This window comes from Tachypleus tridentatus, chromosome 13 (assembly GCF_004210375.1).
Source record: "Tachypleus tridentatus isolate NWPU-2018 chromosome 13, ASM421037v1, whole genome shotgun sequence".
In the NCBI taxonomy this organism is placed as follows: Eukaryota; Metazoa; Arthropoda; class Merostomata; order Xiphosura; family Limulidae; genus Tachypleus; species Tachypleus tridentatus.
The window spans coordinates 88,581,655-88,599,935 of NC_134837.1; the positions used below are offsets into that span (position 1 = coordinate 88,581,655).

The 18,281-nt window shown below is 32.3% G+C and overlaps 1 protein-coding gene and 1 long non-coding RNA gene across 3 annotated transcripts in view; one reads left to right on the plus strand and one right to left on the minus strand.

Annotated features, from left to right (window-relative positions):
• Window positions 1-7,616, minus strand: part of LOC143236823 (uncharacterized) — a 42,848-nt gene extending 35,232 nt beyond the window's left edge. The window contains exon 1 of the long non-coding RNA XR_013019762.1: window positions 7,481-7,616. This is a non-coding gene — a long non-coding RNA (uncharacterized LOC143236823). The remainder of the gene's footprint in view (window positions 1-7,480) is intronic.
• The window catches only part of LOC143236821 (uncharacterized), a 200,202-nt gene continuing 188,256 nt past the window's right edge, over window positions 6,336-18,281 (plus strand). For both annotated transcript variants that reach the window (XM_076475419.1, XM_076475418.1), the window contains exon 1: window positions 6,336-11,444. In XM_076475419.1, coding sequence (XP_076331534.1) covers window positions 7,455-11,444 — 3,990 coding nt within the window. In that variant the 5' untranslated portion in view covers window positions 6,336-7,454. The remainder of the gene's footprint in view (window positions 11,445-18,281) is intronic.

Here is an 18,281-nt window from a genome sequence, read left to right on the forward strand (position 1 = left end):
AAAGAGTTATAATTTAAACGCTGGTTCTTGTAACTTGGCTTCTTTTATTGTGCTTTTTATTCGTTCTACAGATTTTGAACATGTTACATTTACAGAAATTGAATGGTTATTCTGTACGTATTGGTTAATTTAAAACAAAACAAAATCATTTTCATACTACTAATTGAAAAGTTTAAAATTGTATTTTACATCACTTTACAATTATACAAAAACAAAGTAAAATGTAACTATCAACTATAGTTGATATAGGAAATAATATAAAAAACCTACAATTTGTCAAATTATTTAATTATATTGAGGTGTCGTATGTTGTTTTTAATTGGGAAACACTTATTAAACTCTAAGCTTGTCATTTATAGGTGGAGAATTTATTTTTATGTTCACAATCATAAATAAGTCAATTGAACTGAAAGAATTCTTTCTTTCTGTGAAAATTAATTTACATATAACTTAAAATCAAGCTTTGAATTCGAATTAATTTACACTAGATGTTTCTCCCAACATTATTTTAAACTTACGAACCTCGATTGTTTGAACACCACACGCAGACGTCACAACGACTAACAACGTCATAGATGTATAAAAATATTTAAATTCTGTGTTTGATGATGTATTTATATAACAATAGTGAATATGCTTTTAGTATGCGCTTTACAAAGAATTAAGTATTTCAAGTCACTAGCTACTTAACCGTGCGATAATCTTACTTGAAATTCTATAATTATCTTTATAACAAATTCCAGTGGATTTACTAAGGTGTTAACGTGTGTGTTTTTCTTATAGTAAAGCCACATCGGGTTATCTGCTGAGCCTACTGAGGGCAATCGAACCCCCGATTTTAGCGTTGTAAATCCGTGGACATACCGCTGTACTAGCGGGGGGCGCAGACGTTAACCTTTTAAATTCTTTCAAACGAAATAAAACTGTTTTTTTACCAGTTTAGAACTTTATCAGGGATTAATAGAATGTTAGAAGCTCGTAGGTTTACATAATACTATGTAACAAAATTTTGTTCCTTGATAGTATGTGTTATTTCTTAATTGCTTATGTTGTAAAAGTACAGAAAATGGCCATTATTCCCTTCAAACATTGCTTTTGTGATCTGGATAATGAAATTTAGAAAGTAACTTATTTTCTATGTAAAAATGGACAAATTTGTACATTTTCATTTACATAAAGTCTAGATAAAACAACATGTGAATCAAGATTAACATGTATTTATACTAAAGTTATACAAAAATGTTTAGAAATGAGTAGTTTTTCGAGATTTGCGACTGTAATGTAAATCACTTATAGTCTCCCATCATGTTTTCGTTATACGCTCCCAGGTTACAAAAGCAAACTTTGAAGAGAAAAACAGGTCTTTTCGATTTACTTTAGGCATAAGCAATTGGGAAATAACATTTTCTGCCCAGGAACAAGAAATAATAAAAGTTTTCTTACATAGTGTAGTTGTACAACTCTGATTAGTTTTACTCGAAGAAAGGTTAGAATATACATCAGTTTATTCTTACAGAACACTTATGGCGATATAAGAGTTAAAATGTTTTTGTTAGCACTTACAATTTAGTTTCCATCATATCGAAATATCTTTAAACATTTTTATTATTATTTTGGAATCAAGAAAAGTTAACTTACTTTAATGCGTCAACTGCCATGACAGTTATATAACTCTATGCATTAAAATTACTTCTTGTTTTGTCATATGTTGCCTGAAATCATAAATCAATAATTATTTCACTCTGCAACTTTTACCTCTTCTTCTATTTACAATTTTACTAAAATATGACTAATTAGTGATGTCACGTAATATATTTAGCCTATATCTTTAGGTCTACATCTAAACATTGAAGTTTAACATTTCATTAAATAACTGAATTTTATTTAAGCATGAATAATAAATCAACAAAGCTTATAAACTGTTTGATTTTCAAAATACAATAAGTCATAATCATCATGTGATAATACCAATAATTGCACAAAGTACCTATCTGTTTATTCTTACAATGGTAAGATGATTCCCGATGTTATTTGTAAAATAAGCGTATATGAATCAGCGTGTTTTCACTGTTGGAACATTTTTACTATCTCAACACCTGGCAACTATTTATCTGTAAGTAACTGAAATATTACACTATAAGATATCTTCATATCCATTTTATGTTCTTCAACAGGTTGTTTTTAATTAAGTCTTAATAAACCATCGGTTTTTTACTCTGCTGGAAAAATAAATGAAGTACAATGCCACGCGCATAAATGACAACCGTTCAACATAGATGTTTTTTGTTGTCCAACTTTGAAAAAGAATCGTGGCAAGTGTTCAGCTGTTAAGGAAAGATGTCGCACATTCTTAAACTGGGGTTTTAAGAATAGTATTATCACTCCTAGCCCCGCACGCGAAGATGTTAATTTTCTTATAAGTCAGAGTTTAATGGTAATTTTTAGTGATTGATGGTATTTTTCAACAAAGAAACCTGGCGGATGTCTGATAGATGCAGAGACAGAGAGAGAAGATCAACATCAGTGACATCGATGATAAAGACGACGTCAATGACAAGAGACAATTTGATCTTTCAGTCGCTAAGTCTCAAGTTATAATACAAAACAGTTAGCTCACAGTAGATGACAAAACCCATACTACGACCATAAAGATGTGTGCATATTGAAAGAAAAGCAACACAAACTCCGAAACTAAAAAGACACAAAATGTTTGATTGGTGAAACTATCTGTTATTGATCTACTCTGGTATTGTTGGTTTCGGTTTCTTTATCGTCAAAAGTGGACTATTAATCTGTATGTAACAGCTTTTCTAACCTTAAGGTTAAACACCCGCAGGAAATTTAACTAGTGAGAAAATAAGCATACTCAATAACTTTGATGAAAAGTGTAAAGAAATTTTTGTTCAAAGAAAAACTTGAAACTGATTATCCAAATAGCTTATAATTATCTTGTTGTTTAGCAAATGTAATAAAACTGAACCGACTTTATTACAACCAAATAGCTTATAATTATCTTGTTGTTTAGCAAATGTAATAAAACTGAACCGACTTTATTACAACCAAATAGCTTATAATTATCTTGTTGTTTAAGAAATGTAATAAAACTGAACCGACTTTATTACAACCAAATAGCTTATAATTATCTTGTTGTTTAGCAAATGTAATAAAACTGAACCGACTTTATTACAACCAAATAGCTTATAATTATCTTGTTGTTTAGCAAATGTGATAAAACTGAACCTACTTTATTACAACCAAATAGCTTATAATTATCTTGTTGTTTAGCAAATGTAATAAAACTGAACCGACTTTATTACAACCAAATAGCTTATAATTATCTTGTTGTTTAGCAAATGTAATAAAACTGAACCTACTTTATTACAACCAAATAGCTTATAATTATCTTGTTGTTTAGCAAATGTAATAAAACTGAACAGACTTTATTACAACCAAATAGCTTATAATTATCTTGTTGTTTAAGAAATGTAATAAAACTGAACCGACTTTATTACAACCAAATAGCTTATAATTATCTTGTTGTTTAGCAAATGTAATAAAACTGAACCGACTTTATTACAACCAAATAGCTTATAATTATCTTGTTGTTTAGCAAATGTAATAAAACTGAACCGACTTTATTACAACCAAATAGCTTATAATTATCTTGTTGTTTAAGAAATGTAATAAAACTGAACCGACTTAATTACAACCAAATAGCTTATAATTATCTTGTTGTTTAGCAAATGTAATAAAACTGAACCGACTTAATTACAACCAAATAGCTTATAATTATCTTGTTGTTTAGCAAATGTAATAAAACTGAACCGACTTAATTACAACCAAATAGCTTATAATTATCTTGTTGTTTAAGAAATGTAATAAAACTGAACCGACTTAATTACAACCAAATAGCTTATAATTATCTTGTTGTTTAAGAAATGTAATAAAACTGAACCGACTTAATTACAACCAAATAGCTTATAATTATCTTGTTGTTTAAGAAATGTAATAAAACTGAACCGACTTTATTACAACCAAATAGCTTATAATTATCTTGTTGTTTAAGAAATGTAATAAAACTGAACCGACTTAATTACAACCAAATATCTTATAATTATCTTGTTGTTTAAGAAATGTAATAAAACTGAACCGACTTTATTACAACCAAATAGCTTATAATTATCTTGTTGTTTAAGAAATGTAATAAAACTGAACCGACTTAATTACAACCAAATAGCTTATAATTATCTTGTTGTTTAAGAAATGTAATAAAACTGAACCGACTTTATTACAACCAAATAGCTTATAATTATCTTGTTGTTTAAGAAATGTAATAAAACTGAACCGACTTAATTACAACCAAATAGCTTATAATTATCTTGTTGTTTAAGAAATGTAATAAAACTGAACCGACTTAATTACAACCAAATAGCTTATAATTATCTTGTTGTTTAAGAAATGTAATAAAACTGAACCGACTTTATTACAACCAAATAGCTTATAATTATCTTGTTGACTTTATTTAGCAAATGTAATAAAACTGAACCGACTTAATTACAACCAAATAGCTTATAATTATCTTGTTGTTTAAGAAATGTAATAAAACTGAACCGACTTTATTACAACCAAATAGCTTATAATTATCTTGTTGTTTAAGAAATGTAATAAAACTGAACCGACTTTATTACAACCAAATAGCTTATAATTATCTTGTTGCTTAGCAAATGTAATAAAACTGAACCGACTTAATTACAACCAAATAGCTTATAATTTACTTGTTGTTTAAATATAATAAAACAGAAATGAGTTAATTACAAAACCAGTAGTTTGGGTTCTTCTTTTCTACTTTGTAGAATATTTACTGGACTACTGGCTTGACTATTTAGATGTTTGTACTGAACTACTAACATAAGGGATTAGATTATTATTTCATCTGTAGTACAGTTATTTTACACTCTAAAATTTTGATAACACAGATATAAACCTAATCTAGAATCAAACAATCAATGAGATTGCTTTTTACATGAATTGAAACTATATATCCGTGTAGATTATTCTTTTTTTTTCAGTTTTATTTTTAAAAAAATTAATGAAAAACATGGAGTGAATTGTAGTTGTCGTGACTTTACTTATAATACAATAATACTCAAATTTTGTCTATTCTGAAAACTAAAAATGCCTACTTACCTGATTGTCTAGCCCAGCTTGACCAAGTAAGTAAAAGGCTAATACTTTGAAAGCAGTAGAGCAATCTAGTTATCATTAAGATATATATCCCCAGAATGCTCGTATTACTGCTGAGTGCCCTGTGTAGCTAGGTGATTAGGGCAATCCACTCATAACCTGAGGGTTGCGGGTTCGAATCCCCGTCACACCAAATATGCTCGCCCTTTCAGCCGTGTGGGCGTTATAATGTGACGGTCAATCCTACTATTCGTTGGTAAAATAGTAGCCCAAGAGTTGACGGTGGGTGGTGATAACTAGCTGCCTTCCCTCTAATCTTACACTGCTAAATTAGGGATGGCTAGCGCAGATAGCCCTCGCGTAGCTTTGCACGACATTGAAAAATAAAACTTGTTATTTAAACGCGTATATGCGCGTACTTCACTCAATGAATATAAACGAAATACAGATGTAATATAAAATTTAGTAGACATTTTGTACAATAAGATATTAGACTATTAGAGGTTTATCAGAGATCTTAAAAACATCTAATGTCAGGTTATAACTCCTGAGGGTCCCAAATTCTGATTTTTGGAGTTTTAAATTTTCCATCTCACTGCTGAGACACCAGGGGATTTTTTTATACAACGAAATTTCATTGCATGACGTTCTTACATAAAAGTATAAAGGTTCTGTCTCGGTTGTCATTTGTATATGTACACTTTTTGTACTTGTTCATGTGATTTATATGTTTAATGCCAAGGTAATATATTAGGTATTACCTTGTTACACAATTCATTAGATAAAATTCACAATGGTGGAAAATGCTTTCGTTATTCCTGGATAACTGCACTTTTAATATCGTAGATTTGTAAATGAACTGGTTCGTTTATGAAGGGCATTAAATCATCAATTTTCTTGAACCACAGCTAATGAAATAAAATCCTCTGAATATTTCCATACCAACAGACGTTTATTTTTTAACTATCACATTATTAACTCCGTGAGCGATTGTGAGTGATGAGTAAAATGGACGGTGTTGTTTATACAACTGTCAGAATGGAAACCTCACTGCATCCCTTGCGCATGTGTTGAACTTATGACATCACTTTGTAAGCTAGCGCCATCTGCTGGTTTAATGATATTAAAGCAGTAAAAAGCGCGGTGTTTTGGCGTCCATTATATGTTTAAGACGGCCTGGGCTTGATAGACGTGTTCGTCTCGTCGTTTGACGTGTACATTCTTCGCATTAAAAGAAATGATCGCGATGGTATCTTTTCGTGGTTATACTATGACTGCACCAGCATATACAACTAAATTTTCTTTTTGCTTTAAGTTGTTGTTAAACTGTAAATTCTAAGGTGGGCAGAAAACTTTGAAAAGGAAGTACGACTTCTTGAAGACTGGCCTAATAATACGGTGAAGAAGCGAACACTTATGGGTAAGAAAATGTGTTGATGTATTGACTTTCACTGTAAAGACTCGAAAGTTGAAACACAACCAAGACACGTCAAACATTACTAGTAATACTACAAAACTTTTTTTCCTTGTCAGAGAGATATCGTATTTGATGCTCAGCAATATAAATATAATTTTTATTAAGAGTTTCAGTATAAGGTTTTTTTTGTCTTTTTAATTTTATGACTAACTGAATTACTTGGAGCCGAATTAAGTCATGATTATATTTAACTGTGAACAATATACTTAAATTTGAAAATCCAATTGCCGTATTACATCAGTATTATCAATTCCATTAAAAGTTAGAAATGTTCAGTTATAATACCAACAGTGTTGTAGGGCACTCTTAAGACATTGCCATGAATTTGATTTCAAAATATCAATTGAAGTTAAACGAGATAAACAGATGTCATGATACGTTAAACCACATAAAGTAATGTTTAGAGGACTAAACGCCGTTACAGCTGATTCTGAGTATGATTCTCTAAGTCTTTCAACACAACTCTTAAGTTAAAGCTCTTTCAGATCTAATGATCTTATAATACATGAAATATTTTGTTAATGTGGAACAACCATCTCCAGAAGTACTCCAGAATTTCACTTATTGAAATTAATAAAAAACTAAAAGTACATCAGATTCAGCGAGAAAGAAAGAGAAGCTAAAAACTTTGCATAATACTCGAAAAAAAAAGGGCTTATAAAGTAAGATGTATTCAACAATATTTGTTATACCAACGGACTTTCTTAATTGGTGATCATCCGTACTAAACGTTACTTTAATTGAAAAATTTCACGACTTTCTAAGTAACTGCAATCATTATTGAGTGTAACGTATGACTGAACAACATAAACTACCTACCATTTGTACCGGGGACAGGTCACAAGAAATTAGTGGAAGAACTTTGACTTTAAAAGAAGACCATCACCCTGCAGCTATTGGTAGCCTGATGATCCCTGATCCAACTCCAAGTTTAAACAAAGATCATAATTCCAATATTAAACCCGAAGTGCATCATGATGTAGTCCTTAATGTAAACAATCAGCATGGATCATCCAGCTCTAAAATAAACATGGTACTCGGTGTATCAACACAATCAGCTGTTACTGAGAAAGGGAGAGAGAGCCCACCAGGAAAAGAGATGCAAGAAATAGCGATATCAGTTCAGAAGAGTGGTAATATGAGTAATGAGTTGAACAAAGGCTCTAGTGTGCTACTGGGCAATATTCACACACCATTAAACCAATCCCAGTCTTCTGATAAACCTAAAGAACATTCCCCGCTGGAAGGTCAGTCTCAGTCTGTTTGTTCTTCGCGTCTTGATACAGTGACCTCATGTGGATTAAGTTTGGAACGGAAATCGAATGAATCAAACTTAAGTACCAACGGTGCTAAATATGGTGCGTTTCAAGGAGACTCCCATAACAACAGTAATGGATTTATGTGTGATAAAAATACAAAGACTGAGTTATACACTCAGGCAGCACCGATCTACTGTGTAAGTGTAACCGTAGAACTAGCTGATTTCTCCCGTAAGGAAAATTGTTGTGTTACCAACGCGAACAAAACGGCATATTCTGAGTTTCCCACATCAAAAGCGTTTTCAGCCTCGTCCATAAATTTCAGCGGAAATTCAGAGAACAAGCAAAGAAATCATGATACTTTGTGTGTTTTAAAATCTAAAACCCAAAAGCATGATGATGGGAGGGATGAGGCAAAGACAAACACATTTGTGTTTAGTGAATTATCGTGTCCTGATAAATTTCACGAGGAAACAACCTCAAACGAAAATTGCGACAAAGACCGGTTTGCTGCTGCAGATGTGAAACAGTCGTCTCTAGACGAAATATTAAGTTCTTTAGAAAAAATACGCGACGAGTTCGAACTATCAAGTACTCAGCTTGAAAATACAACGACTTCTAAGACTATTTCAGGCAAGGAGGCACCAGTCGCGTCTTTAAGTGAGTGCTCCTCAGGCTTCGGAGAAGCAATATTCGCGAGTGAAAGCGTTACGAACAAAGAAGCAGTGCATGCGCTGGGATGTGAGCACGTCTTTGCGGATTTGAGTAAGATATCGTGTGACAACATCTCAGCGAACAAGGCTGAGAGTCATAACAGCACGTGCTTCTTAAAACATCCAAGCGAAAGTATCGAGAAAAACTACGTTTTTAATGTAGAAAAAGATGGTTATTGGAATAGTTCCTCAGTGTACGATTCACATCGTTCAGAGAATGAATCAGAAATGTTGAGTTCGCCTTTGCTTTCTCAGAAGCCAGGCGTTAATGGGTTTAATAAATTCTTGTCACAACTAAAGGTGAAATGTCGAGATCCATTAAAAGCAGAGAATGCTGTTATAATGAAAAAATGGGGATTAAATGACTCTCAACAACCATCTATGAATGTCAATGAAGTAAAGGAGCATGTCTCTGAATCATGGTTCAAACAAGACCAGTCGAATAATAATTCCGAGTATGTGACATGTCAAGATAAACGTGAACACGACGCAAGAGCTGTCATAAAACCAGGTGAAATAAACTATGAAATTCAAGAGGGAAAATCAGAAATAGCAACAAATAATAATAACAAGCCACCTGAACCAAAAGTAGAACAAATCCAACATATATTAGCAGGTCTGGATTTTTCTAAATACAGACGAGGTCAAAACATTTATGGTACTGACCAGCAAATAAACAGCTCTGTGGGTATGGAAAGTAAACACAACCAGAACGTTGAGTTGGATTCAGAAGATGAACATATCGCAAGCCACCAGAGCGGTATTGATATGGATACCAATAAAGATGACGTTAGAATCGTCGATCAATTAAGGTCGCAGCAAGATCATTCTGTTGTGGAGAATAATGCTGTTTTAAACCAAGATGCTGTAGTATTAGATGTTGTGTCGTTCTGTCCAGAAGTAAAGAGATATACGAATGAAAAGGGGAAAACGCTTGAAGTTTCCAAGAATATAAACAAATGTATAAATTCTAACTCTTTGTCTGGCCAACATAACGTAAAAGAAGGTGGAAAGTTTTTAGAACAAAGTGATAAAAGTGTAGCAGACAGTAATACTTCTCTGTCTCATCATAATTTCAACGTGAGGAGTGAAAAACACATGAACGTGATCGAAAAAGTGAAGCCCACATTATGTAATTCTTCAGCTAAAACATTTATGTTCAACACCGACGAAGCTCTACAATGTAATAACGGTATAATGCGAACGTTCTTTCCGATAAACAGAAGCTCTTCCTTTCCTCAAGTAAAAGTATTTTCTAATAATTCATACGAAAAATCAAAAATCTTTCCAGTGAATAAACAATCCAAGGAATTCAATCAACAGTATTTCTCCTCTCAGCCTTTATTAAATAATCCGTCAGCAGTTCTTGACAAGAGTGAGTATATTGATACTGTAGCTCAACATCGTCACGTTGAAGTTATCAGTGGTGACCTTAACAATTCTGATCTTTCAGTAAATTCTGCTAATAAATCAGTTAACAAGGAAACTTTCGTTCTTGATTATGATTCTTGCCTAAAGGATAAGCTTTCGAGTTACAGTATTTTACCTTCCACAAATAAAACAGTGCTTTTGTCTGATGAGAGTAGGCAATTTAGTGGTTTTGAAATTAATAAAGATATAAATGTCGTTCGATCTTTTAAAGTGGATTATAAGTCTGATTTTCAAGAAGTAAAATGTGAAAATAACGAATGTTTGTCGTATCGCACACAATGTCGTAAGTCTGTACCAGAGGAAGAAATCCTACAGTCTAGCACTTTGGATAACAATACGTTAAGCCCACTTGAGACATCACCATTGGCTGTAAGAAAGTTTCCTCAACAAAGTGAGCTATCTTTATCGGACAGCTTCTTCAACAGGAATGTAATTGTTGATCATGAAACATTTGAGCACACTGTTGGAATGATAACTCATTCTACCGGCGAGATGTGCTCTGCAAAACGAAGTGAAAAGTTGCTGAAAAAAAAATACCACAGTGATCCTAGTGGAAGCATTGACATAGGAAGTGTGGAGTTCCCTGAAATCATTTCACGTTACAGAAGTGAACCCGGACTTGGAGATGGTAATGAAGAGAGACACCAAAGGCACCAACAACGAGTAATGTTACATGGCAGAAAAACTTCTACTGAGCTATTTGGTCTTGCTTGTCTTATTCCACAACAATCTGTTAGTCATGGTTTTGGCAGTACGAGTTCCTGCTTTTCGAAACAGTCATGTTTTGCAGAATGTCAAAGAAACTGCAATTTAGAAAAAGAAAAACCTTCCAAAAGCCCTGATCAACAAATGCGTTACTCAAAGAAACGTCTCCGTGGTCCTTACGGTGAAATGTTAGAGGAAGAAATGAGAAAATCAGGGGAAAAGCTAAAACTAAAAATGGATGAGGACCTTCGTCACTTAGAAGAAACGAGAGAAGAAAACACAGTGCAGAAAACCACGTGCGCCACAGAAACATTGGCTAAAGTTTCTTTATCTCAACTTCACGTTCGTCCATGCGATCTTCCAAGCAGCCACTTTTTAGATCAGGTAGACTTTCAAAAATCAAGTACGTGCATTGATACAGACATGAATAATAAAAATACGAGTGCTAATGTTCTTTACGTGCAAAGTGGAAAATCATCAACACAGTTGATATCCTCTGTAAGTTTGTCTTCTTTCTCATGTGATTCGACTTCTAGTGAAACAAATACCGTGATATCATTTGAAGATGCGGCAAAACCAGATCAACTTCTTGCTGCGGACAACACCGGCGTTGTTGTTTTGGAAAAAAAAGACCACTGTCAGCTTGAACGTGTAGGATCTCCACAGAAGCATCAGGTAGGACTGATATATGTTATACGTTTTTTTGCGTATGAATTTTATAATCTAATACCTGCATAAAAATTAAGTTTATTGTTGTCTGATAGAAAAAGTAATTATCAAGTAACCACAAAAGTAGCGATGTTTTAAGATAAATGAATTGTATTAATGTATAGGAGATCTGGGCATAAGAAGAATACAAGTATGTGATGAAATTATCACATAAATTACGCTTTATTCACAAAGTGTATGAAAACACTGTAAATAAAAGTCTTTGTTTCCTATCAGTACCCTGCAGATACTTTGATTTCCTGATAAAAATACTAGTAGGTTTTATTTAACTATCGTGTGTAAAGAACAACATCATGATGCCCAAACAGTTTACCTGTCAATTTCTTAATATATGGGTAAACCTTGATAAACAATTGATAAAGAAATCTAGGAGTTTTTGAGATGTTATTTAATAGGGGCACCATAGATTCGATAGATCACTGACTAACACCATCTGCGAACGAAGTATAGTATAAACTGTCCACCATGAAAGAAATTTATTAATATATTCATTATTAAGATGCAATTAGTAATATTATAATTATGAAGCTCATAATTACATTTGTAATTGTTTAAAGATGAGCGAAACGTATTGATGTATCTTTGTTTTGTATACAATATATGCAGTTTTGGCTAGCTATCATGAACATTGTTTAATGGAAGACATTAACTTTGGTTTAGAATTTAAAGCAACATTTAATACCTATTAATAATTTTCTATTTTTTCGTTTACATTATGATTCATTATCATGTGAAATTCGAAACATATGCACAACTATGTGTTTCTTTTATTATCAGGTTTATCTTAATATGCATTTCTTGTATATATTCGATTATCATCGTTTGCTAGTTTAAAGGGAAATAAAATATTGCTGTAGGAGTTATTTTACATAAAGAATATATCTCAAAATAACAATAAAAAACAAAAAAAATCTTTTTTTTTTTAAATTGGGAAAATTTCTTGCTTCGTCCGGTTGTCTGTGTCATGACTTTTCGAAACAAACTTGTATTTTTTATTTACGTGTAGATTTGGAAAATTGTTCCAAATTTTCGTGGGTCATCTTTTGTAATATGGAAGTAAACACTTCCTTCTTACACTGTCAAAAGCAATTTAATGCTATAAGAATTTTTGTCATTATTCTATCTTACATTTTGTAAAAACAGAAGGAACAGTCGTTATTGAGACTTCAGATGCAAAGTGCGTAAAAACACGTTAACTGCTGACATACAGTTTTTTCCTCCATTTCTCAATATAAGGCTCTGTTAGTTTCCATGTTCACGCAGGCTATTTCTTCAGGTACTAATGATTGATTGTTTGATTGATCGTTTTGAATTTCGCACAAAGCTACTCAAGGGCTATCTGTGCTAGCCGTCCCTAATTTAGCAGTGTAAGACTAGAGGGAAGGCAGCTAGTCATCACCACCCACCGCCAACTCTTGGGCTACTCTTTTACCAACGAATGGTGGGATTGACCGCAAATTATAACGCCCCCAAGGCTGAAAGGGGAGCATGTTTGGCGCGACGGGGATAGGTACTAATGAAACCAAAGAAAAATCATCAACCAATTCCAAACAACTAAATCCGTCTTGAAGATCCGACATTGAATTAATTTGTTTGCATTCTTATATAAGCTTTGGATGAGAAGAAAACGCTATTCAACTTGCTACTTGTTTCTATAAGCGAGTATGATATCGAAGAGTGTTTCTCAACCACCGGTTCGTCAAAAACGACCTTGCTTGCCCATGATATTTTATGAAAACAAGGGAATATAAACTGATAGAATATTCATATTTAAATCGTGATGGATTTTTGTTGCGTTTGCAATTTAGTGATCTGTGAGAGTTGAGGGTGGAAACGAGACCATCATTGGTATAGAGAATACTGTTAATCTCATATTTAATATAAATGTTAATTATAAAACACTTTACAATAATTATATATTTTCTATGATAATATCACTGATTATCTGTTTTGATAGTGAGTGTTTTCTTATATTATCGACTCACGTTTTTGGTAGTACACTTTTGAGTCTAAGAGTAGACAAACGCGTTTCACTAGGTTTGACATGTAATACGTTTTATCTTATATTGAAAATGTGACAAATGTAATGTATAACATGTTAATAATTCTCGTTCTGGTTGCAGTGATTGATTACAACAACATGAAAAGTATGTTTTGAGATAGTGTATGAGACGTGTAGTAAAATCTGTTTAATATACCATTGTGACCGTACACGGCTGAAAAGGAATCTGATGAAAATGCATTCCTTATGTAAACTGGATGGAAGTCCAGTACTGTCTCTTTGCATCCAACATAATGAGACACAACATTTATTAATGCAGATCAAATACTTACATTCTTATGTGTTCTACGGTGAAGGCCATTTCAGTACCGTTGTCAAACAGAGTATACAAAGTTTCGACATGATGTAAGTTCACATCTTGTGACATTTTTGAACGCGGACAAAATTTTATCTTTCAATACTTGTCATGGAAAATAACACAAAAAAAAACAACTCGTATCTTCGTATTGTCCATGTATAAGTAAAACCAAATGTCAGACACTGGTGCATGTGTGTATAACATTAGTAGAGAGAAAGTGTATTTTATTACATATTTTTATTTCTGCCTATAAATATTAATTTGTTAATTAGCTATCATTATATATGTAATAATAAAAATACGTTTTTTCCCATTCAGCTTTTCTCTAATCTTCTTACCTATATATGGCCCGGCATGGCCAAGCGCGTTAAGGCGTGCGACTCGTAATCTGAGGGTCGCGGGTTCGCATCCCCGTCGCGCCAAACATGCTCGCCCTTTCAGCCGTGGGGGTGTTATAATGTGACGGTCAATCCCACTATTCGTTGGAAAAAGAGTAGCCCAAGAGTTGACGGTAGGTGGTGATGACTAGCTGCCTTCCCTCTAGTCTTACACTGCTAAATTAGGGACGGCTAGCACAGATAGCCCTCGAGTAGCTTTGTGCGAAATTCCAAAACAAACAAACAAACTCCTACCTATATACTTATATATTATTTTCTTTCAAAGTGTTGGAATGGATTATAATAATAAGTATTTATGCAACTAGTTTCATAAAGATGTAAAAGTACAGTCCTGTTATTAACACGTTTACACGCATCGTGTAAAAACAACAGATATGACAGAAGTTTTCTGCATACTTTTTCATGTTGTTTGTTTGAGCAGTTGATGAGTTCAGATTTTATTAACATTTAGTCAGTACGAGAGGTATTTGCTTTGTGATACACATACAAACGTAAAGGACTAGTTGCATGAATTGCGGGTTTTACTTACAGTTTTTAAGATGAAGTACAAATAACTCCAGATCCCTACAAGAATGTCAAATATAATTATGAGTTTAGTATGCCTAATACTAATTAAAGCTCATCTCAACAGTGAATTTGTGCAAAATATTCATATGTAAAAAGAATGTTATATCTTGAACTCACAAAGTTGAAATAATATCAAGTTAAACTCATTGGAGTTTCGCTCTTTTAGATCAGTAAAATTAGTCAATAATTTGATCAATTCTAATTTGTTTTTGTATTGCATACACTGGTTTATAATAAAAAGTTTATAGGAAATTCTAACATAAGGGTAAATGATCTAAAATAAATTGGGAAATTTAAGATTATTAAAAATGGTGATATTTCCAAGTGGTAACTTGATCGTATAGTTATAATTTTGTACACGTCATTTTGTAGATTTAAATTATGATTAAGCCTTATATATTAACAAAGAAAATACAATATTTTATAATTTTTTGGCCAATAGTTTAAACATTTAGGGAGGTAAAGCAGCAACTGTAAAAAATATCGATTTTTATTACTTTACAAAGATTTTCCATATGTTGCCTCATTTAGCTGAAAGTTCTGAAGTTATACTATTTAAATTAATTTAATTAGGTTATATAAGTTGACAAAGTAAACTTTCTGCATATTAGTTTGAAATCAAGATTCATATTTTTTCTTCTTCTTATGGTCATTGATTTGGACTTGATAAATGGAAAGTCTGACTGCATACATAACTATATTTTTCAGTTATTGTTGTCAGAAAAATATGTTTTTCATTAAGTTAAACTTATTTCAAATGTATACTTCAGAGAATAGTATTATATTTTATAGTTGAATTCAAAAGTTACTCCAGTATTATATATTTCACTATATAATTTGAAATCTATATCTGTTGTTGAAGGATGGTCGGTTCCTTTGCAAATTTTCTGTTAAAGGAAGTTAACAGTAAGTTTTTTGACTAGGGATTAATTTTTTGTGTGTGTGCAGAAGTGAAATATTCTAATTCATATATCCCCATGAAAAGATTGCTTGCTTTGTTAGTTAATTGCTTTCATGGTAAAACATTTCTAGAGTGCAGGTGCCGTTATTAAAACTAATTTTATGATTATCTATTGCAAAATCATTTTTAAGTTTCTTACTTAAACTGTATCGTTCTGTATAACACAAGCTGTTTGAGGAAGATACTTAGTATCATATGGCTTTCCAAGCGATGTACTTTGGGTTCTTAAAACTATTATGTACAAAATATGCAGCACGGATTTTCCACAAGTCCTCTTTCATTTGGCATAGTATTTACTTTTTTGGTGTGGTACTGTTAGTTCTTACACTACATTTCAACATGTATTGTTATCTATATTTTGAATAATTACGCATAGGTCTTATAGTAGAGAAATACATCGCAATATTCGTAGTTTCAAATTATTTTCGGCATGGACGAATTTGAGGAAATAAATCGTGTATTTTAACACTAAACCGTATGGCTTAATTGATATGTGTAAACTGTGTAAGCCATCTCAGGTAATCTTATAAGTGTTATAAGATATAAAAAGAAAAGGTTTTCTTGATATTAAATACCACACGTGTTGAACTGATTAACTACGAACAGCCAGCTTAAAAGTCAGAGACTACGTTTATTTCTGCAGTTTATATCAAATACTACTTAAAAATAAGATTTCGTAGACAGATAGAATAAAACGTTTGATTGCAAAAGTTTTAGAACCATAGCAAGAACTGTTTTAGTTTTATTCAATACCGACGTTACTGGACTGAACCTATTCCTGACTTGTTTTTAAAGTATCTAAATTTCTTTTGTGTTACTTCGCACTTTGGTGCTGAATATTGGATTTCGATTTATTTTGTTAATGTGTTTCAGTGTCTTAAAAACACATTATCATGCAAAATTGAGTTGTTTTATGTCACTATTGCTAATTTGTTTTCCTCTTTTGCTAAAGATACTACGTGTTGAATGAAAGTTATCTGAAATAATATGCATAATAATATAAGATAATAAATTTTTCTTTACCGTTTCATGAGTGATGATACACGAGAAGTTTTTTGAAGTATTTCACATAATTTTTAACCCATTAGTCATTGAAATGTTTAAAGACTCGTATTATAACAGTTAAACCTTTGTTCACACGACTTGCTTAGAAACTAACCTATGACTTCCGATTCTTTGTAGTAGACAGTTTATGTAAAATTTAAAGTTGCTTTACTCTGCACTTACTAAGCCCAGGAGTTTTAGTTTTGCTTTAGAATGTTATATAATTTTGTTTGTTTTGTTTTAACTCTGAGGTTTGGTTTACCCGTCTCTTGGTTTACGTATTTGTTGGTGTATGTATTTTCTACAAGAAAAAAACAAAAAAACAAAAACGGAGACAATAACCATTTCATTTGAAAGGCTCTATTGTTACTGAAAAACAATTATTTATCTTTGTGAAACTCCAAGAAACGTAGTCATTGCAAATGGCTGTTTATTTTCAGAAAAAAAAAAGTGTACAATCAGTTATTAATTGGTTGTTAAGATAGAACAGTGGTTCCCAACCTTTTTTATGCTCCGCACCCCTAAAAAATTTTAATATGTTCTCACACTCCTGACAGTAATTATTTATTTAAGAATAAAGGTGAAGGTGGCCAAAACAAATGTTATCTCGCACCCTTAAGGGGGTGTGAGCACCCCTGGTTGGGAACCACTGAGCTAGAAGAATCGGGACCACAGGATTCTAGGTGTCACTTAACTAGTTTATGATAACTTATCAATATATATATGTATATATTTAGCGCGGTGAAGGTTTATTATTTATCATAAATAAATTATTTTTATTTTCATCACTCTGTTCGATTTTTTGTCCCATCAATTTGTCAAGATCCCAAACAGTTAGCTACTGATTTTTTCACCTAGTGACAATTGCACACATGCTACTGGTATTATTTGTAAATGTAATAATAAGCAAACAAAAGAAAAATCCAAAATACTGTTGAACTACAGGTAAAATTAGAAACCACTTCTTTCTGATTTATGTTTGTAGTAATTAATATTATAATCACTATCTATTTTTATTCAGTTCTAATGATTTTAATATACAAAATACACAAAGTTTAGAAGTCTGGTTTATAATACAATGGCCAACGGGCAAGAACAAATACATCACTGACTTTGAAGATGTGTCTGTAGGAGTGTGATAATCAAATACCTTATATATTACCGTCTGTCTGAAGACATTTGTTGTTAAAATTCTTGCACTATGACATTGAAAAGGAAATACATATGTTATTAGATAAAACTATATCTACCGACTCGCTGATGAGTGAGAAAGTCAAACGACAACTTGACAGGATTGCAAAAGTGCATACGTCATTTTGTGTTCCAGTTTATTGATTTTTCTAAAAATGGTTAAGGTTCAACTATCGCAAACGAAGGTACTACCTACCATGCGAAGCACATTACGAAGGCTGTTGTGTGGCAATTTAAAATCAGTTATTACTGCAAACAAAAG